The sequence below is a fragment of the Heterodontus francisci genome, chromosome 12, assembly GCF_036365525.1.
Source record: "Heterodontus francisci isolate sHetFra1 chromosome 12, sHetFra1.hap1, whole genome shotgun sequence".
Taxonomy (NCBI): Eukaryota; Metazoa; Chordata; class Chondrichthyes; order Heterodontiformes; family Heterodontidae; genus Heterodontus; species Heterodontus francisci.
Window position 1 is genome coordinate 44,135,262 of NC_090382.1, and position 23,349 is coordinate 44,158,610.

Below are 23,349 nucleotides of genomic sequence, written 5' to 3' on the forward strand. Positions count from 1 at the left end.
TGAGGTTGAACAAAATTATTTTACATTTCATTTGTATGCATTTTCATATTTATAATATATTAAAGTCTAATTATTGCTTGCACTTACTCTCAAAAATTCCTCTGTCTATATTTATAATAGAAACTGCCTTTGTAAACGTATCATGCTGTAATTATACCCTCCCCTTTAAAATGTGTATCATAGTACAATTATACCCCAATCTCTAATTCAATTCCACATATGGACTGCCATGGGAGATTGACTATTTCTAAATAATAATACAAAACAATTTTTTACAATATGAGAGTATATTATTGATCTGTTGGCTTACCAGCTCTCAGAGGTCTGGGAACACCACCTACAAAAATAGTCTTCCGTGGATCAAGTGGTTGAGAACCATCCATTACAAAATCACTATCATTGAGATTCCATGGCCGTATTTGAACCTGTGTTTAAAAGTGCGTAAATTTAGGACTCCTTGAATTTCAAAAATGATGAGGATGATTCAATGCTTATATGGATCCATGCATTAATTTAAGATGACACTAATCTACTTTTTTTTTTTATTTATGTTGTTTTCACACTGTTGCATTTCATTATGCATCCATGAACGCTGCTCTCTTGAAGAATCTTAATAGTCCACTGAGTGCTGGAGTTTGATCAAATTCTCCAATTGACAGTCCAATACTAAGGCTAGAGTTCAGCATTTTTATATTTTTAATGAAGTGATTATTCTAACTACAGCATTGTAATTTTTGCTTTGTTTTCCTTCCTCTGTACTTAGTAATTTTAATGCAATGCTATTGTAGAAGTAAAACAAATATGAGGCTAGCCTTATGGTATAGGAATACCATGATTTTCTGACCAAAGGGGAAAAAAAGATCCACCCAAAAGTTCAATTGAAAAATTATTCTGTTTTAAAAGGAGCTCATACCTGCATTTATGCACCATTAAAGCCATATTTCCTATCCTACCAGGACCCTTAAAAACAATACTATCTTAGTCTCTGCCTAATTGTTATCAACTATATTACGCTTTTACTGTTACTATGAAATGTGTATCTACTCACTGGTTTATCCTTGATGGTTGGACTTGACACACAGAGATACAACTTTCCATCCTCTTCGATACAAGCATCAATTAAAGCTTGCACAGAACCTTCCTCCTGAAACAGCAGAAATGCATAGCCTGCAAAATAAGACAAAAGTTAATTTATTCAAGTCAACTAGTTTTGTTGTCCATCCATCTAGCATCTTGCCTTTATAATTATTGGAATGTAAATTTTGCAAGCCCAAACACGAAGTGGTATAATTTTTAATGTTAGCAATAATAGTTCTGCCTCTTTATTGAGAGGTCATATACTATATTACATCTTGATAGAATAAAAATGCTCCAACAATTCTAGCAAGGGATACTCCAGGAAACTACACAGGGATCAGCAAATTAAACTCTTGACAGTCATCACAGGCTGTTCTTAGACTGCTGGCAGGTTGAGGAAAATGCTGTCTCCCTGTGCTAAATGGTTTTGTAAGGGTTACATGCTGAAACAAAATACCATTATTATACAAATAAATTTATATCTTGAGAATAGCCTTATATTATTGCTGCATTAACCCTAAATTAGTAAAATATACTACAACATGAAGTTAGTTTACCTGAGCTTGCCCACCCACTTTTTCTCTCCTATTCTCTTTTCCTTATCCTTTTTTTCTACTTTAGCCTTAAATTTACTCTAGTCTTTTTCTAACTAATACATAACTTATCCTATCTTTTTCCTTTACTTTCTTTAAAATTTTGAATTTACCTCATTTCTCCTGCCGCCTTGATCCCATTGCCCCACATTGAAGTAGGGGAAAACTTTCAAGAAAATTGATTACAAACTGGATCTAATGGCCAATCTTGCAGCCTAAGAACTGAAGATTAACATGGTGCCCATACCAACCGTTGACGCATTTGCCATGTCAAAGAGGATGGTGTTGCTGATAGACTAGTATATCAGCTGGTGGTCTCAAAAACTGTGTGGCCAGACAACTAAATATGTCCATAGCGCACTATGGGATAATATGCAAACCTGCAGAAATTGAACTGGTTTTGATCAAAACTGGAAACCTTTTGAAGTCCTTTCTCTGACTGCCATTGTGTAGACACAGATGCCATTTCACTGACCTCCTGATTTCTGAAGTCCTAGGAGTAAAAACAAATCCCTTCGACTTGATGGTAGTGCTAGATACCCCACTTTCAGTCTCATCATATTGGAAAAGAAGCTTCATGAGAATCTGGTTGACCAATATTATTTAATGATTCATCATTACTTATTTAAAAATAATCATAGCTGATCCAATACACAGTTTGCTTCATAAAACCTATCAGCACACATCCAAATTGAAAAGCAAATATTTAACTATCAATTTTATTAATATAAAATTTATATCATATAATGAAAATCTTCTAGCTATGTGCACTTAAGTTAACTTAGTCCATTATAAATTTCTAAGCCCACATTTCAAATGGAAACTGTCACGGAACTAAGATTCATCCTAGCATTGTGACTCCCTGCAGCAACATACCTTATTTTGGGTCAAGGAATGCACTATAAATTTAATCCTTAGCTAAAGAAATTTTAAGATGTCACCATTTCTGGGCAAAGAACAAAGGAAGCTAACAATTCTCCTTTTATGTAGAGAAAAATCTGTTCTGTACTACTATAAGAATGTGCATCAGTGGAAGTATGGGATTGACTTGCATCAGTATCGTGACAATTGCTGTACTCAACCCCTTCACAGAATACTGTGCCAGTTCAATTGTTAGGTGTACCTTGACCCAGATATTTTCTTGGAGAATTGAAAATACTTACCCCAATGGTGTCAGAAATATCAAAGAGATCAATACCGTGCTAAATCTTGAAAAAAAAACAATGATTTTGGTTGATGCATCATTACAGATCAGTTTTCTTTCATCTCTGCCATGGACTAACTTTCCTACATTTAATCCAAAAAGAACTGTTCCTTCCGATAACCTGTATTTAATTGATTTAATAGGCTGCAATCTCTTTGTTAAAAGTTCTTGGAGACAAACCTCATGATGCAAAATTGCAATCAGTGGAACAGCACCAGACACAAATTACAGAAAACTTCAGCCTGAAATTGGTGCAAATTTTGAAAACAATGTTTGACATAAATAACTTGCTCCAATTTTTAAATGATGTTATTTCTAAATCTCCTGTGTCACTTACTATGGTATTCTTCAAAAGGCAGCTGGTCAAAAATTGCTATTCCACATGTGACAGCTATAAATTACATGAAAGCAGCATGCATTGACTTTTGCTTTGGTTTCCAGCTACTCAATAGAGATGGCAGGACTAGTTAAAATCTAGAACTCGCCACCAAACTTTCTGAACACCAGTTATTGGAAGATCCTTTATGATTGTTGCATTCTAGTTTCTTCTGAGCCATCATTTCTCATGAATTCTTTTCCAATAGTTCTTTTGTATTTGAGATAGTTCAGATTTGCGCAACCACCTATCTCATGCAGAAGCATCAATTTTGTTCCAGGAAAGCATATTTACATTTGATAAACCTTCACTGATATAAACAGTTCTGATTCCAAAAACCATTGTTGCATTTTCAGTTTGATCCTATGATCACTACTTACTCCAACATGTAAAGCATCAGTACATTGCTGTAGCAACTTTGCAATCTGCAAAGTATTATCCATCAAACAAATGCATGTTCCTCAAATGAACCCTGGAATCTCTGGTTTCAGTTTAGACCAGTACCACTTTCCAATGCATACATTCACCCAATTGTCTGTTACAGCGCTATCTTCATTTCAAGGATTCCTTAAGAGCAAAGAGATATTCTGATAAATTTAAACATCTTTATTATTCGTGCATGGGAATGAGTGTTATTGGCAAGGCTAGCATTTGTTCCCAATCCCTAATTGCCCTACAGAAGATGGTGGTGAGCTACCTTCTTAAACTGCTGCAGTTCAACTGGTGTAGGTACTCCCAGGATTTTGATCCAGTGACAGTGAAGGAATGGTGATATGGCTCCATGTCAGGATGGTGTGTGACTTGGAAGGGAACTTGGAGGCAATAGTTCTCCCATGTGCCTACTACCCTTGTCCTTCCTTGCAGTACAGGTCGTGGGTTTGGAAGGTGCTGTCAAAGAGGCCTTGGTGAGTTGTTGCATTGCAGCTTGCAGATGGTATAAACTGCTGCCAGGATGTGCCGATGTTGGAGAGAGTGAATGTTTAAGGTGGTGGATAGGTGCCAAGTGGGATGCTTTGTCCTGAATGATGTTGAGCTTCTTGAGTGTTGGAGCTGGACTCATCCAGGCAAGTGGAGAGTATTCCATCATACTTTTGACTTGTTGCTTATAGATGGTGAAATAGCTTTGGGGAGTCAGGTGAGTCACTTGCCACTGAATACTCAGCCTCTGAGATGTTCTTGCAGCCACAGTATTTATATAGCTAGTCTAGTTAACCTTAACCTTCTGGGGTACAGAATTCCAAACATTCACAGCCCTTTGAGTGAAGAAATATCTCCTCATCTCAGTCCTAAATGATCAGCGCCTTATCCTGAGACTGTGCCCCCATGTTCTTGATTCCCCAGTCAGGGGAAACAACTCTGAGTGTCTACCCTGTCAAGCCCTGTCTGAATCTTAAATACAAACAGAAAGTGCTGGAAATACTGAGAGGTCAGGCAGCATCTCTGTCCCATGACACGTTTGTCATTTAATCTCTCCTGCCCTCTGCCCTAGCACACACCTTCCCTTTTGTTCTCTTTCCCACCGCCCTCTCCTTCACTTGCTTAAAACTGAATAAATTTCTAACCTTTGCCAGTTCTGATGAAAAGCCACATGCGTTAACTCTGCTTCTCTCTCCACAGCTGCTGCCTGACCTGCTGAGTATTTCCAGCACTTTGTTTTTACTTCAGATTTCCAGCATCTGATGTATTTTGCTTTTATTCCCCTCAGAATCTTGGATGTCTCAATGAGATCACCTCTCATTCTTTACTACAAAGATAGAACCAATTTACTCAGCCCATGTGAAGAGACACAGTGTCTGCTTCCGTCATCACAGTGAATTGATCCACAATTACCTTTGCAGAGGCTTGCCCCAAGGGATACCCTGTTCATCCCCCATGGTTAAAGAGGTGGGTTAATCATAGTGACAACCCTCTCATCCCAAGGACCAATCTAATGAACCTTCGCTGTACCATTTCCAATACAAGTATATCCTTCCTTAAATATAGAGACCAAAATTATGCACAGTACTCCAGGTGTGGTCTCACCAAACCCCTGTACAATTGTAGCAAGACCTCTTTATTCTTCTACTCCAATCCCCTTGTAATAAAGGCCAACATGCCACTTGCCTTCATAATTGCTTGCTGTACCTGCATGCTAACTGTGTTCCTTGTACAAATATACCCAAGTCTCTCTGAACATCAACATCTACAAGTTTCATTCCTTTTAAAAAATATTCTGCTTTTCTATTCTTACTACCAAAGTGAATAACCTCACACTTCACCACATTATACTACATCTGCCACCTTGTTGACCACTCACTTCACCTGTCCATATGTCTTTGCAGCCTCTTTGTATCCCTCGCAGCTTGCATTCCCACCGAATTTTGTATCATCAGCAAACTTAGATACATTATTCTCTGTCTCTTTGTCTAAGTCATTACGAGAGAATGTAAATAGCTGAGGCCACAGCACCAATCCTTGCAACACTCCACTACTTACAGCCTGCCAACCTGAAAATGCCCCATTTATCCCTACTCTTTGCTTCCTGTCCATTAACCAATCCTCTATCCATGCTTATATATTACCCCCAATTCCATGAGCCCTTATCTTGTAAATTAACCTATACTTATTTGGCGATTCCCTCCTGGACTTGGAACGCATCTGCGAATTATAGAATTTGGGGAACGGGAGTGCTTTGGAGGCTCACTACTGGTACATCTCAGGCACGTGTGAAGCAAAGCTAACATGCCTTCAAAGATAATCTACCACTACAGAAGGAGATGGCACAATCTTCATGATCCTTGAAGTTTGGTCTATTGGAAAGACAACTAAGGCAAACATCACAGTCATCCGTACCTAAATGGTCTTAAGACAGGACGGATAGCGATCAACTATATTGAGGGCAGGAGTCAAAAATGAAATGGTGATCTACACAGAAACCTGTTCTGGAAAACAATGTGGTGCTGCACACTGGAGCTGGAGATATGATGAGCCATATCTATATCAATGCGAGTTCAAGAATAAGAATAGATTTTTAAAATTTGTCATCTGTTACTTGTAGAAGACATGGGTGGGTGGCCACTGCTGTTTGAAAGTCATGAATTTTACCAAGATAACCATGCACTTTATAAATATGTGAAAACAAGCAAATCATGAAAGAAGAAAGTTTTCATATAATTTTAAAAGCATATTTTTCAAAACATTATGGCAGATGACAGTTAAATTTAAATGTTACTTGAAATGAAGTTCAGAGCATTAAAGAATAAGTTGAAATCTAACTGCGATATATTTCCAAGTCAGGATAGTTTGAGACTTGGAGAACTTGGAGGTGGTGGTGGTGTGCCCTTGTGCCTGTTGCTCTTGTCCTTTTACAAGGTAGAGATTGCACATTTGGGAGGTGCTGTCAAATAAGCCTTGTGACTTGTTGCAGTGCATTTTACTGATGGTATACACTGCCGCAAGGTGCACCAATGATGGAGGGAATGAATTAATGTTTAAGGTGGTGGATGGGGTCCTAATCAAGTGGGCTGCTTTATCCTGGATGTGTTGAACTTCTTGAGTGTTATTAGAGTAGCACTCATCCAGGCAAGTAAAGAGTACTCCATAAAGGATGAGATCAGTACCGTAGTGAGAAATGATCATCGCTCAGAAGATCAAGATGTAGAATCAGTTTGATGGAGATAAAAAATAGCAAAGGAAAGAAGTCACTGCTGGGATTAATTTATAGGCCTCATAACAATAGCCCCAGTGTAGGACAGAATATAAATTAAGAAATAATAGGGCTTGTAGAAAAGTACTACAATAATCATGGGCGATTTTAATCTTCATATCGATTGGTCGAATCCAATTGGCAAAAGTAGCCTGGAGAATGAGTTCATAGAGTGTACTTGGGACAATTTCTTAGAACAATACGTTTTGGAACCAACCAGGGAGCAGGCTATTTTAGACCTGGTAATGTGTAATAAGACAGGATTAATTAAAAACATCAGTTAAGGATCTTCTAGGGAGGAGTAATCATGACATGATAGAATTTCACATTTAGTTTGAGAATGAAAAATTTGGGTCTGAAATTAGTGTATGAACTTAAATAAAGGCAATCACAAGGGTATAAAGACAGAGCTGGCAAAAGTGAAATGGAAAAATAAGTGAAAAAAGGTAAGGTGGTAGAGAAGCAGTGGCAGACATTTAAGAATATATTTCATAACTTTCAACAGATATATTCCATTGAGAAAGAAAGACTCTATGAGAAGGATGTACCATCTGTGGCTAACTAGGGAAGTTAAGGAGGATATAAAATTGCAAGAAAAGGTGTACAATGCTGAGAAGATTAGTGGTAGGTCAGAAGATTGGGAACGTTTTAGAAGCCAAAGGATGGCTAAAAAAAAAGGGAAAAATTAGAGCATGAAAGTAAACTAGCAAGAAACATAAAAACAGGCAGTAAAGGCTTCGACAGGTATGTAAAAAGGAAAAGAGTAGCTGAAGTAAGTGTTGGTCCATTACAGGATGAGACTGGGGAATAAATAATGGGAAACAAGCAAACAGCAGAGACTTTAAACAAGTATTTTGTATCTGTCTTCATAGTAGAAGACACAAAAAGTATCCCAAAGAGTAGTAGAAAATCAACAGGCAAAAGGGAGGGAGTAACTTAAAAAAAGTACTAGGAAAACTAAAGGCTGACAAGTTCTCTGGACCTGATGGCCTGCATCCTATGGTAAAAGTGGCGTCAAAGATAGTGGATGCATTGGTTGTAATCTTCCAAAATTCCCTAGACTCTGGAAAGGTTCCAGCAGATTGGAAAACTGCAAATCTCGCACCACTATTCAAGAAAGGAGGGAGACAGAAAGCAGGAAACTACAGGCCAGTTAGCCTAACATCTGTCATTGGGAAAATGCTAGAATCCATTATTAAGGAAGTAGTAGCAGGACATTTAGGAAATCCTAATACATTTAGGCAGACTCAAATGTTTTCATGAAAGGGAAATCGTGTTCAACAAATTTATTAGAGATTGAAGGTTTTTAGCAGGGGGAATGTGAGGAAGAACTTTATTATATAGCAAGTTGTAATGACTTGGAACTCGCTGCCGACAAGGGTGGTAGAAGCGGAGACAATCAATGATTTCAAAAGGAAACTGAATGGGCACTTCAAGGAAATAAACCTGTAGGGCTACAGGGATTGAGCAGGGGAATGGAACTGACTGGATTGCTCTGTGGACAGCTGGCATGGACACGATGAGCTGAATGGCCTCCTTCTGTGCTGTAAATGACTCTATGACTCGTTGAGGACTTAATGAGCAGGGTGGATAAAGGAGAACCAGCAGATGTAGTGTATTTGGATTTCCAAAATGCATTCGAGAAAATGCCACTTAAAAGTTTACTACACAAGATAGGAGCTCATGGTGTTGGGGGTAATATATTAGCATGGATTGGCTAACAGGAAAGAGAGAGTCAGAATGGGACATTTTCAGGTTGGCAAACTGTAATGAGTGGAATACCATGAGGATCAGTGCAGGAGCCTCAACTATTTATCATCATAACTTGGATGAAGGGACTGAGTGTATTGCAGCCACATTTGCTGATGATACAAAGATGGATAGGGAAGCAAGTTGTGAGGAGAACACAAAGAGTCTGCAAAGGGATATAGATAGGTTTAGTGAGCGGGCAAAAGTCTGGCAGATGGAGTATAATGTGGGATGAAGGGGTTGTCTTATGAAGAAAGGTTGAGCAGGTTGGGCCTATACTCGTTCGAGTTTAGAAGAATGAGAGGTGATCTTATTGAAACATAAGATTTTGAGGGGACTTGAGAGGGTAGATGCTGGGAGGATGTTTCCCTTGTGGGGGAATTTAGAACTGGGGCGCACAGTTTAAAAATAAGGTGTCTCCCATTTAAGACAGAGCTGAGGAGGAATTTCTTCTCTCTGAGGGTCTTTAATCTTTGGAATTCTCTACCCCAGAGAGCAGCGTAGTCTGGGTCATTGAATATATTCAAGGCTGAGTTAGACAGATTTTTGATCTACAAGTGTTATGGTGGACTGGCAGGAAAGTGGAGTTAAGGCCACTAGCAGATCAACCACGATTTTAATGAATGGCAGAACAAGTTTGAGGAGCTGAATGGCCTACTCCTGCTTCTATTTTTTATGATCTTATGGTCTTTTGTCAGAGATGGTGATTGCCTGGCACTTGGGTGGAGCAAATTGGTGATGAACATACAAGTTTGTGGCAGTGGGTGAAGTTTTGGTTTCCCCAACATTTAACTGCAGAAAATCACGGCTTATCCAGGACAAGCATTGGACAAGCAATTTGATAACATAGAGGTAGTGGATGAGAGAGGTGGTGAAGAGGCAGAGCTGGATGTTGTGAAATTATTTACGCAATTATTGTTGCACTTCCAGAGATAGCCAGCCCATTTTAACAGAATGAATTTCAGGCTGCCTGCCTCGCTGGCAGTGGCGTCAGTTAAGTCTCAAAGGTCTGATTGCAGGCTGGCAGTGGCCTTTGGGAGTTCTGTGGAGCCAGGAGGAGCATTAATGTCATTGTGAGCATCCAAATCGAACTTTAAAAAAATGCAAACTTTCCTTTTGGTGGCAGCTGGTTACTAGGCTGCATCTTTAATAGGCATGAGGCTATTCATTATAATATTCAAGAGATGTAATGCCTGTTTAGGTGGCTGCCAAGGATATCTTAAAAAACCACCAGAAATTTGGCAGAGACCTGACTGCATGTGCAGATTGGGCAGAGACTGTCCCACTGGTAAATAGGTTACCATTGCACCTGTTTTACACCCAAAAAAGGGTGCAACTGATATCAAATGTCTACCCCAATGTCTTTGGATTTATCTAACTTATTGGCACCATGATACACTCCATCTAGGCACAGTCTGAAAGGAAAGCTTTTGGTAGAACCGTTGTTTTAAATTCTTGTTAGTTTGGAGATAAGGCTATTATTTTATGCTCCAAGGGTTAAAATTGTACAAACTTGAAACTCCATTTATATTGAACTGGTGAAGAGATGCCTGCACTACTGTGCACCCACAACCAGCGATGCTCCCCCTTGTCAGCTTAACTGGAACTGTATTTAATTTTCTTTCTCATGTGAATCATCTGACATCACCAATATCGCCATCCACACATCCTATACCTCAATCAAGTGACTACTCTCACTTTTAACTTTGGAACCAGCCCCAATAAATACACTGCCTGCCTCCTCATCCTCAGCCAGCGAGCAATATTTCACAAATATTTTTTCAAGTCGAAACTACTGACCTATAAGAAAATGATATCACAATTCTTAATATTACTTTCTCATGTAATTTTGGCAATATTTAGACTTCAAACTGCCTCAAGAATCCCTGATGTTTAAGACAAAAACATTATTTTGGTAATTATCTGCTCATTTCCATTACACACCATGAATCTCAAAATAAAAATCTACTGTGCATTTTAAAGACAATGAAGTTTAGACAGTATTGTTCAAATGTGACTTTTTTCCCTCAATCATGTCATGCATTAGCATTACACTAAAAGTAAAGTCAGATGGCAGATCTAATTTGGTTTACCTTTTGGTGGAAAATATGACTTGCTTTCTGCTTTATGAGGCCAGTCAACTACCAGAGAACCAAAACGACGAAAACTAGCTGTGATTTCATCTGTTTAAACAAAAAATATGTTCAGTCTCTGCTGGTTACATGGATCACTTTTCTACAAGATACATATAAAATATATTCTATATCTGTGAACATGGAAGAGAATAAATTACAATAAAAACAGACTCAGATTTCTTGATCTAGAGACCACTAAGTTGACATATACAGATAATATCCCTGATACTTCATTACATAATATAACACAGCTTAAGCAAATATGGGCTTTGTAGATGATCAGCTGAATGTTATTGCATTTATTGTTACAAATAAAAAAACTGGTTTGTCCAAACATTAACTTATCATATTTATACAAAATCATTTTTTTCATGTTTTGGGACAATAAACTAATTTTAAAAAATAGCACCGCTACCTTCATCAATATCAGGTGGCAGGCCACCAACAAATACTTTACGGGAATATCGTTCCACTCGTTCACCATTTTGATGAGGAAAACAATGAGGAGAACTTAAGCCACTATGAATAGTTTGATCACCACGACCATCATCAAGGAAACCATCTTCAACAGGGAACAGCGATGAATGACCTAGAAGAAACAGAAATAAACCATTAATAAATACACAGTTGTTTTGTTACTTTTCAGGGAAGCATTTGTGCTATAAAATTTGTCTTCTACTGTGCACAGTTACTCTTTCTTAAAATATATGTATGATATCTATGGCTGTTTTTATTGTACCGGTTTGCAATATCATATCTTTTTGTGCATAATATACTGAAATTTCCAATATTTCTGCACTTGGTTCACACTAAAACTTGTATAGGTTTGCAAGTACATTACTTAAGCAAACTGAGAAGAGTTCTGGAATAAAAATAGAAAATGTTGACTGACATAGCAGGTCTGTCTGCATCTAAACATTTAAAACTAAATAGGCTAATGTTTCTGGTAAAAATTGCCAAAATCCACATAATTTTTTTTGAATTTTGTCAAGTCAAAATTGGATGATTTATGGTCCACTTGGTATATAGCTTAATTGCACAGGATAAAAATTAAATCATGTTCAGATATTTTTTAAGAAGTATATTTCGAATAAATTTAGAATAGCAAAGAACAAGGTACAATCAAGTATAAAAATACTAAACGGAAGGAGGGATAACTTCAGGGAGTTGAAAATGGATCTGGCCTAGGTGGACTGCAATCAAAATTAGTAGGAAAAACAGTAATTGAATAATGGGAAGCCTTCAAAGAGGGGATGGTCCATGTAGAGAATAGATACATGCCAATGAGGCAGAAAGGAAAGGCTAGAGAGCTCTGTATGACTAAAGATATAGCAGTTAAAATGAGACAGAAAAAATAGACTTTTGACAACTGTAAGGTTCATAAAACAGTAGAAAACCAAGATGAATATAAAAAGTAGTGGGAATCTAAAAAATGAGGAAGAGAGAGAGTATCAGAATAGACTTAACAGTTCGCACAAAAGGGAACACAAAAGTCTTTTATAAGCACATAAATAGTAAAATGGTAGTCAAAGGAAGGGTGGGACCAATTAGAGACCAAAAAGGAGATCTTCTTGTGGAGGCAGTGGACATGGCTAAAGTATCAAATGAATACTTTGCATCTGTCTTCAATGTAGCAGTAAAGGAGGAGTCAGTAGCAATTTTGATTGTATAAAAATAAAGAGGATGTACTCAAAAGGTTGGCACTCCTCATAGTAGAAAAGCCACATAGTCCAGATGGGGTGCATTCTAGGTTACTGAGAGAAGCAAGGGCAGAAATTGTGGAGGTTCTGGCCACACTCTTTCAATCCTCCTTGAATATGGGGCTGGTGCTAAAGATTTGGAGGATTACAAATGTTACGCCTCTGTTTAAAAAAGGGGAGAGATAAATCTGACAACTACAGGCCAGTCAGCCTAACGTCGGTGATGAAGAAACTTTGAGACAATAAATTAATTGGCATTTGGAAAAGTATGGGCTAAAAATGAAAAGTCAGCATGGATTTGTTAAAGGCAAATAGGTAGAATGGTTGATGTTGTGTATATGAACTTTCAAAAGGCAAAATGAAAGCCCATGAGATTAAAAGGACAGCGACAGCATGGATACCAAATTGGCTAAGGGACAGAAAGCAGAGTAGGGGTGAATGGTTATTTTTCAGACTGGAGAGAAGTATACAATGGTGTTCTCCAGAGGTTGGTATTAGGAACGCTGTTCTTTTTGATATATGTCAATGACCTGCGCTTGGGTATGCAGGGCATAATTCAAAGTTTGCAGATGATACCAAACTTGGAAATGTAGTGAACAATGAGGAGGATATTATCAGGTGGACATAGACAATTGAAATGGGAACATGCATGGCACATCAAATTTAATGCAGAGAAGTGTAAAGTGATACAATTTGTTAGAAAGAATTAACTAAATGGTACAATTTTAAAGGGGGTGCAGGAACAGAGAAACCTGGTGGGTGTATGCACACATATCTTTGAATGTTGAGAAGGCTGCTAAGAGCATACGGGATCCTTGGCTTTATTAATAGAGGAACAAAGTATGAATGCAAGGAAGTTGTGCAAAACTTTTATAAAACACTGGTTAGGCCTCAGCTAGAGTATTTTGTTCATTTCTGGGCACCATACTTTCGGAAGGATGTCAAGGCCTTGGTGAAGGTGCAGAAAAGATTTAATAGAATGGTACCTGGGATGAGGGACTTCAGTTCTGTGGAGTGTCAGGAAAACCCTATATGCCAAATGGGACATATTAATTTCATTGGTTGGAAACTTACATTCAACTTTTAATGGAAAAATCCTACAAGTTAACTTTAAAAAAAACTAGCAGCCAAGGTGGCCAATGCAATTTACATTTGAAACACCAGAAGATTGGACTGGAGACAAAGAGTCTAACAGAAGCTCAGCCAGAACAATGGCTTGCTCTAAGTGACTGAACTACCTAGAATGACTTTCTTAGCATGGCCGTCAAGGCCATTCCCACCCATTGACTCTGAAAGAGCTAACCCCCTCCAAGTGTAGATGGGCACCCAGGGGCATATGGCACCTTAAATTTCATTAGAAGATTCCAGAAAAAAAACTCCTGAGAAACAAAGGGGATTGATAGAACTACCTGACTGCCTGCGCATCCCTGAAGAAACTAGAGTTTTGTGTCACAGACAGCAGACAGGCTGTAACTGAGGGGATAGCAGCGAAGATGGCAGCTGCTCCCCCTGTCTATCCCCGGAAAATATCAAGAAAAGAACTGGCTGTAACTGTGGGACCCCCTCCAAGCCTACAGACCGCTATAGCCAGCAACCAGGGGAAGAGAATCAACAACCAATTCTGCCTTCAGGAGCCCTGAGCAAAGCAAGCCAACCACAGTGCACTTGGACCAGCGAGGACTTCAAGACCACGGTTTCAGCCGAGGACTGCTGGACTTACAGACTGTATTTAAGTTCCATTTATTCTGGACTTTAATCCAACAACCAAATCTGCTTCCCTCTGTAATCTATTTGTGTGTGTATGACTCGCATGTGAGCGTATGTGTGAATGTGTAGCGTATTTTTAGTATTTTAAATTGGGTTAGAGTGTTAATCGTAATAAACTTACCTCTTTCTTGTCTAAACTCAAGAAAACCTGCATGATTGGTTCTTTTGCAATCACGTTAGAGGAACAAGGTCAAACAATCACTGAGGTGGTAAGCACAGCCACTGTTTTAAAAAAGTAATAAACCCTGTTGCGGTCAAACGGAAGGGCGAAAGGTGGGGCCTGAGACCCCCCTCCTCACCTAGCTGTAACAGGAGAGATGGAAAGCTGGAGTTATTCTGCTTAGAGCAGAGAAGGTTAAGAGGAGATCTGATAGAGGTATTCAAAATCATGAATGGTTTTGATAGAGTAAATACAAACAAACTGTTTGCAGTGGCAGAAGGATCAGTAACCAGAGGACACAAATTAAAGGTGATTGGCAAAATAATCAGAAATAAAGAAACATTTTTTTGAACAGCAAATTGCGATCCAGTATGCACTGCCTGAAAGTACTGAGTATATTTCTACAAACCTAACATTCAAAAGAGAATTAAATAAAAGGGGAGAAAAAATGTACAGGGCTATGGGGAAAGAACAGGGGCGTGGGGTTAATTGGATAACTCTACCACAGAGCCAGCACAGACATGGGCCAAATGGCCTCCTTCTATGCTGTATCATTCTATATTGAAGTTTTTTTTAAAGATCATAGGGATTTCTATTTGAGAAAGCTGAATACTTCCTGATTTTTTAAAAGCTTAATATACTTTTCTAATGCTAGGGAAAAGTTGAAATTATTTTGGTTGTATTGCTATTACAGCTTAATAAAACATGGATGAACTGTAACATAGTTTAGATTTCGATCATTTTTGACTTGTTGAGGACTACTTAAAACAAAATTTCGTTCTTAGAATGTGGACCATGCTGACCAGATCGCTTTCACTAGTCTTGAGTAGGTGGTGGCGGTGGCGCTTCCTGAATGCATTGTCGTAGGAATCTGCACTCAAGAATCTTGGGTTGCTGATTGAGTACCATAACCACTACATTACAGATCATTTGTGAAAGTGTTTAGTTCCTTCTCTTTCATTTCTCCTCTCCCACGCCCTCAGAAATGATGCAATGGCAGTTATAAGCAAGAAAAGAACTTCAAGAATATTTGAGACAATTTCATTTTCAGTGTTACAAAATCTTACCACTACATGTGCTGATTTAAATTCAGGAATGCTTAAATTTTGCTGCAGGAAATTTAAAAAATGCATTCTATGAATTTCAAAAATTTGTCCATATTAAACTCAGGGCATCTGGGTTATTAGTCCAGTACTACAGCCACCGCACTACCATACCAACTTAAGTCTACAAGTAATGATGATTAACTCAAATAATGCTGAGATGTAAAGTTGGCAATGTGTATGTTATCAAATTTGACTGAACTTCAAGAAATCTTTGAGGATAGGGATCAATAGTATTTGCATAAACCATTAAATATGTATTTGCCTTGATTTATTTATTTTTCTTTGGACCTTGAAAGTATGCAATATAGGAAAAAAAATTAACAGAACAAAATAATTTATTTGCAAATTAGATCCTCCAGCTAAGCATTGAGAGGACCAAAGACATTGTCTGTGGCTCTCGCTACAAACTACCTACCCTCACCAGTGACCTCATCCCCTCCCTGGACACCAAGGTTGAACCAGATGGTTTGTAATCTAGTAATCCTCTTTGAGCCCAAGCTGAGCTTCAGACACCATATCCAGTCCATCATAAATACTGGCTACTTCCACCCAACTTTGTTCCTACCTCAGCCCACCTGCAACCAAAATGCTCATATATGCACAAGAGCAAAATACTGTGGATGCCGGAAATCTGAAATAAACTCAGAAAAAGTTGGAAACAGTCAGAATGTCAGACAGCATCTGTGGAGACAGAAACAGAATTGATGTTTCAGGTTGATGACTTTTTGTCCAAAAGGTCATTGATCTTTAACATTAACTGTTTTTTTCTCTCCACAGATGCTTCCTGACCTGCAGAGTACTTCCAGGATTTTCTATTTTTATTTACTCATACATGCCTTCATCATTTCCAGACTTGATTACTTCAATGCTCTTCTGGCCCACCTCCCATTCTTCAGCCTCCATAAAATTCAACAAACCAAAATTCTGCTGCCTGTATCCTATACATCAAAGTCCCACTTGCCTGTCTTGCTCATCTTTGCTGACATACATTGGTTTCCCAAAGCCACTAGTCTAAAATTCTCATCCTTCTGTTTAAATTCTTCCATGGCCTTGCCCCACCCTACCTCTGTAACTTCTGCCAAACCTGCAATCCCCATACCTGACAAGTACTCTTACTCTTACTTTGAACTCCTTTGCAGACTTCTTCCCTTCCATTATACTTCGCAATTAGAAGCTGTGTCTTTAGCAGTGCAGGTCCCACCCTCTGGAATTACATTAGATACTACTTAGAATTACAGAGGTACAACATGAAAACAGGCCGTTTAGCCCAACTAGTCCTTGTTAGCATTTACCCTCCACAAGAACAGCATGATCCAATGTGTCCACTTTGTTCCCATAAATCTTTATACCCTTTTCTTCAAACATCTATCATAAATGTTACATGATTTCTGCTTCAGACACCAACTCCTGTAGTGCATTCCGGGCTAACAACCCTCTGTAAAAGCATTTCCTGCTCTCTATTCAAAATCTTACATTTAATCTTTTGTGTAACCTCATTTTAGATATCTCATCTGCTGGAAGCAGTCTGTTTCTATCTACTTCACCTGACCTCCATTATTTTATACACCTCTGTCAAACAACCCAATAATCTCCCCAGTTGTAATGAAAACAGCCCTTGTAAAACCATTTGCTCTTCAATTCCCTCTCCTCCTTTGACCAAACAGTTGCTCACTGTTGCTAATCTCTATTATTGGGCCATCTTCTATTTTACGGCTGCAAAGCGTCATGGGATGCTTTTCTACATTAACGGTTTTATATGAACGTTATTGTTTTACATGACTTTCTGAAAATCTTTAAACAGGAACCTCACTTCATAATGTTAATATCTTGAAATAGGAGTGGTTGACAGGCTTTCAGAACAGAATACACTAATCTTAATACTCACAGCTGCTAAATACAATAGCAATGATTTAGACCTAGGGATGATTATAAGCTGGGAATTCAAATCTATTATGGGACTGCCTTTATATAGTTCAAATCCTTGTGGGAGACACAGAACTGGTTCATACATAACTGTATCTGCTTAAAATTAATGTACTGCACTGTCCTCTTGGGCCAAATTTTCCTATGATTTTTTTCACTTGCTCATGGGATGTGAGCATCACTGGCAAGGCCAGCATTTGCTACCCATCGCTAACTGCCCTTGAGAAAGTGGTGGTGAGCTCCTTTCTTGAACCGCTGCAGTCTTTGTGATGTAGGTACACTCACAATGCTGTTAGGGAGAGAGGTGCAGGTTTTTGAGCAGTAAAGGAACAGTGATACATTTCCAAGTCAGGATAGTGTGTGGCTTGGAGGGGAAACATCCAGCTGGTTCCCATGAGTCTGCTGCCCTTCTTCTATGGGGTAGAGATCATGGTTTGGAAGGTGCTGTTGAAGGAGGCTTTGCAATTTGCTGCAGTGCATCTTGTAGAACTTGTATTGCTAAAACTCTGTGCCGGTGGTGGATGGGGTGATCAAGCAGGCTGCTTTGTTCTGGATGGTGTCAAATTTCTTGAGTATTGGTGGAGCTGTACTCATCCAGGCAAATGTAGAGTATTCCATCACACTCTTGAGCTGTGCCTTGTAGATGGAGGACAGACTTCGATGATTTAGGTGAGTTACTCACTGCAAAATTCCCAGCCTCTGACCTCTTGTAGCCACAGTATTTATATGGCTGGTCCAGTTAAGTTTCCAGTCAATGGTAACCCCACCAGAATGCCAATGGTGTGGAATTCCACAAAGGTAAATGATGTTGAATGTCAAGGGGAGATGGTTAGATTCCCTCTTGCTCGAGATGGTCATTGCCTGGCCCTTGAGTGCCGCAAATGTTACTTACCACTTATCAGCCCAAGCCTGAACGTTGTCCAGGTTTTGCTGAAGGTGGGCACGGACTGCTTCAGTATGAGGAAGGTGGTGCTTGGGACTCTAGAAAAACAGTTCACGTGTCCATTCTGTAACCACGAAAAGTCATGTGATGTTAAGATGAACCGTGCGTGAAATACGGGGCTCATATCCTGCACTGTGTGTTTGATCTAATGGTACTGAACACTGTGCAATCATCAGCAAACATCTCCACTTCTGACTTAAGATGGAGGGAATGTCATGGTTGGGCCTAGGGCACTGCCCTGAGGAACTTTTGCAGCGATGCCCTGGAGCTTAGATGATTAGCCTTGAACAACCACAACCATCTTCCCTTGTGATCGGTATGACTCCAGCCAGTGATGACCTTTCCCCTGATTTACACTGACTTCAATTTTGCTAGGGCTCCTTGATGCCATAGTCAAATGCTGCCTTGATGTCATGGGCAATCGCTCTCACCTAACCTCTTGAATTCAGCCCTTCTGTCCATGTTTGGATCAAGGCTATAATGAGGTCTGCAGCTGAACGACCCTGGCAGAACCCAAACTGAGCATCGGTGAGGAGGTTATTGGTGAGCAAGTGCTGTTCGATAGCACCGTCGAGGACACCTTCCATCACTTTGCTGATGATTCAGAGTAGACTGATGGGACAGTAATTGGCCAGATTGGATTCCTGCTTTTTGTGGACAGGACATACCTAGGTAATTTTCCATATTGTCGGGTGCCAGTGTTGCAGCTGTACTGAAACAGCTTGGTTAGGGCCACACTGTAGGTCTAAGGGCCACTTTGTAGTTCTGGAGCACAAGTGTTCAGTCCTACAGCTGCATGTTGTCAGGAGCCATAGCCTTTGCTGCATCCAATACCTTCAGCCATTTCTTGATATCACGTGGAATGAATCACATTAGCTGAAAACTGGCTTCTATGATACTGGGCACCTCAAAAGGAGGCTGAGATGGATCATCCACTTCTGGTTGAAGATGGTTGCAAATGCTTCAACCTTGTCTTTTGCATTGACTTGCTAGGATCCCCCATCATTGTGGATGAGAATGTATGTGGAGTCTACTCCTCCCAGTAGTTGTTTAATTGTCCGCTACCATTCATGACTGGATGTGGCAGGACTACAAGCTTTGATCTGATCCGTTGGCTGTGGAATCACTGTCTATGACATGCTGCTTCCACTGTTCAGCATGCACCTAGCCCGGTGTTGTAGTTTCACCAAGTTGGCACTTCATTTTTAGGTATGCCTGATGCTTCTCCTTAGATGCTCTCCTGCATTCCTCATTGAGCCAGGGTTGATCCCCAGCTTGATGAAAGCACTGAACAATTCTAACACTCATCAGTTTGTTTAGTAATGCTTAACCATCATGAACTGCTTGCCCTTTCAAAACATTTTTGCCTTGAAAACAGGATTAGTTTCTTTGCTATAAGATATGTGAGATAATTACAATTGTTACTAACATTAGTTGTACTCTTGCTTGGGACATCCAATTGCATTAGACAGGGAAGAAATGGCGACATTTATTTCCCAAGAAACTTTTAATTTGAAAGGAGCTCAAATTGCACTGTTTTTTGCTATCTGGAAACATAAGGATACATGAAATGAAATCAGCAAAGGTTGTGTTTTCTTCAAGGAATATAACTGTTGGCAAATCTGAATTATTGGCAGCTGTTTGACTTGGGCAAATTTCAAGAGTTGGAGTTACTAAATATTAGTACCCAAAAATGTATAAAATAGGGTTCCTATTTCTAACAGTGTCTAACAGATAGTTACAAGCACAAAGCCCCTCTTTCACACAGTTGCAACCCTAAATAAATTTGTCAAGATGGACAAGGAGAATACCCATAAAGGGAGCAGAAGTGAGTACATCTGGCATACAACTGGTTTAGATATCAATCAGCACCATATTTGGTTGGATCCCATCAAATGCTTTCGGGCTTCATTCTCCTCTACCAAAACTACCCACTACTGTATGAACATCCTGGAAAGCAAAGGTAACCCACCACTTTTGTCTACTACCAAATGCCTCCTTAAACTGCTACAGGTGAGGTCCCAGAGGACTGGAGAATAGTCAATGTTGTTCCTTTATAAAAATTGGCAAGTCATGCTGCAGCTGTACAGAACTTTAGTCAGGCCACACTTAGAATATTGCGTGCAATTCTGGTCGCCACACTACCAGAAGGACATGGAGGCTTTGGAGAGGGTACAGAAGAGGTTTACCAGGATGTTGCCTGGTCTGGAGGGCATTAGCTATGAGAGGTTGGATAAACTCTGATTGTTTTCACTGGAACGACGGAGGTGGAGGGGTGACATGATAGAGGTTTACAAAGTTATGAGCGGCATGGACAGAGTGGATAGTCAGAAGCTTTTTCCCAGGGTGGAAGAGTCAGTTACTAGGGGACATAGGTTTAAGGTGAGAGGGACAAAGTTTAGAGGGGATGTGCGAGGCAAGCTCTTTACACAGAGGGTGGTGAGTGCCTGGAACTTGCTGCCGGGGAAGATGGTGGAAGCAGGTATGATAATGACGTTTAAGAGGCATCTTGACAAATACATGAATAGGATGGGAATAGAGGGATACAGTCCCCAGAAGTGCAGAAGGTTTTAGTTTAGGCAGGCATCAAGATCGGCGCAGGCTTGGAGGGCGGAATGGCCTGTTCCTGTGCTGTTCTTTGTTTGTTGTTCTCTGACCCCTACACCCTCCCTTCGAACAAGTGCTCTACTGCTTCTCTCCATTCTCCTTGATACCCAAGCCAAATATCTCCAGTCTCGAGTCCACATCTTTCTCTCCCACCTCTTTATATTTTCTCCTGTTTTCCCACCTCCCACCCCCTTGACAGCTGTATGTAAATGGTTCCCTTTCCAGGTCAAAACTGTAATCATTACTCCCTACCTCAAAAAATGACTTTTGATCTCTGATCTTGCAAACTATCCCCTCATCTCAAACTTCCTTTTCCTCTCCCAATCCATGCCCATCTTTCCTGAAACTGCTTGGTTGAATTGCATTCAATCAGGTTGCTGCTCCTACTACTGTTTTGCAACAGCCCTAACCATAACAGACCCCTCAAACCCTATTCCCTCATTAAATTAGGCCATGACTGATCTGTACCTCGTTAATTTACCCTTCTTTTATCTATATCCCTTAATATCCATACCTAAAGAAGTCATTCTTAGCCTTTTGGGGGAGAATTCCAGATTTTATTTTGTTTCCTGACTGCACTAGTAAAACAGCCAACTCTAATTTTAAGATTGTACCTCCTTCTTCTGGATTCCATCAGAGGAAATAAAGGTAGATAGAATTTTGATAGAAAAACTATTTTAAACACCGTAATTAGCTTTTTTCTAATCTCAAGAATACAAGGCAAGTGTATATCACCTGCCCTCATAATTTAACTCTTTTAAGCCCTTATGTAATAGAGGGGAATCTGCACTGTACATCCTTGATGAATATATATCCTTGTGGAGGTTGAGTACACAAACTGAATGATACTCCAGATAGGGTCTGACCAACTGAAGTAAAATTTCCAACCCTTTACATTCCAGCCTCCTTGAGACTAGGGCAAACATTCCATTATATTTTTGATAACTTCTTTCACCTGTGCACCAGTTATTGGAATATTGGCCTTTAGGCTGGAAGACAAACAGGAGTAAAATACTTGGGTTGTACAGAGCATGGATCAAACCCAATTTAGAACACTATGTTCAGTTTCGGCCATCAAAATTCTGGAAAGATATCAAAAGCAAAATACTGTGGATTCTGGGAATCTGAAGGAGAAACAGAAAATGCTGGTAATACTCAGATCAGGCAGTATCTGTGGGGAGAGAAACAGTTAACGTTTCAGGTCAATGACAATCATTAAAACTGGCAAAAGTTAGAAATGTAATAGGTTTTAAGCCAGTTAAGGGGGGGGGGGGGGGATGGAGGGTGAGAAAAACAAAAGGGAAGGCCTGTGATAGGATGGAAGGCAGTGGAGATTAAATGACAAAAGGGGTCATGGCTCAAGGCCAAAAGGAGAGGTAATGGCAAGAGTAAAGAAACAAAAGATGTATCCAGAGAAAGTGTGAATGGCAGAATGATGAAAAGCTGCTGTCTGAAAGTGAAAAAAGGGAAAATGAGAAAAGACAATCAACAGAGAGAAAGGAAACAAAATGAGGAGAGGTTACAATCTAAAGTTGCTGAACTCGATGTTGAGCCCAGGATATAAAGTACCCAGTCAAAAGAGGAGATGCTGTTCCATGCTTACATTGAGCTTTATTGGAACATTGCAGGCGGCCAAGAACAGAAAGATCAGAGTGGGAGCACGGTGGAGAATTAAAATGACATGCGATAGGAAGTTCGGGGTCACACCTGCAAACTGAAGTGTTCTGCAAAGTGGTTACCTGATCTGCATTTGGCCTCCCCAATGTAAAGGAGACATCATGAGCAGCTAATACAGTATACAAAATTGAAAGTACAATTGCTGCTTCATCTGGAAGGAATGTTTGGGGCCTTGGATGGTAAGAAAGCTGGAAGTAAAAGGGCAGGTGTTGTACCTAGATGATCGTAACACCTCCGTTCAGTTTGCAAGCATGACCCAGAGCTTCCAGTTGCCTGTCATTTTAATTCTCCACCATGCTCTCACTCTGACCTTTCTATCCTGTCTCCTGCAGTGTGCCAATGAAGCTCAACGCAAGCTGGAGGAATGCCACGTCATCTTTCGACTGCGTACTTTACAGCCTTCCAGACTCAACACTGAATTCAACAATTTTAGATCGTAACCTTTGCCCCCATTTTGCTTCTTTCTTTGCTGGTTTTGGCTATTCTCTCAATTTTCCTTTTTTGCCCCCCCACCACTTTCAGATGGCCACTGTTCTGCATTCTAGCATTCACACCTCCTCTAGGCATCTTTTGTTTATTTACTCGTCCCATTACCACTCCCTTCAACCTTACATAACGAACTCGTCATTAATCTCTCCTGCCTCCAC

At 39.7% G+C, this 23,349-nt stretch overlaps 1 protein-coding gene across 4 annotated transcripts in view; it reads right to left on the bottom strand.

Moving 5' to 3' along the window:
- The window catches only part of cpeb4b (cytoplasmic polyadenylation element binding protein 4b), a 113,693-nt gene that overhangs the window by 20,425 nt on the left and 69,919 nt on the right, over positions 1-23,349 (bottom strand). For all 4 annotated transcript variants that reach the window (XM_068043374.1, XM_068043373.1, XM_068043376.1 and 1 more), the window contains 4 exons: positions 11,235-11,408; positions 10,778-10,867; positions 1,049-1,167; positions 311-425 (listed from right to left, as the gene is read on the bottom strand). In XM_068043374.1, the coding sequence (XP_067899475.1) occupies positions 311-425; positions 1,049-1,167; positions 10,778-10,867; positions 11,235-11,408 (498 nt within the window). The remainder of the gene's footprint in view (positions 1-310; positions 426-1,048; positions 1,168-10,777; positions 10,868-11,234; positions 11,409-23,349) is intronic.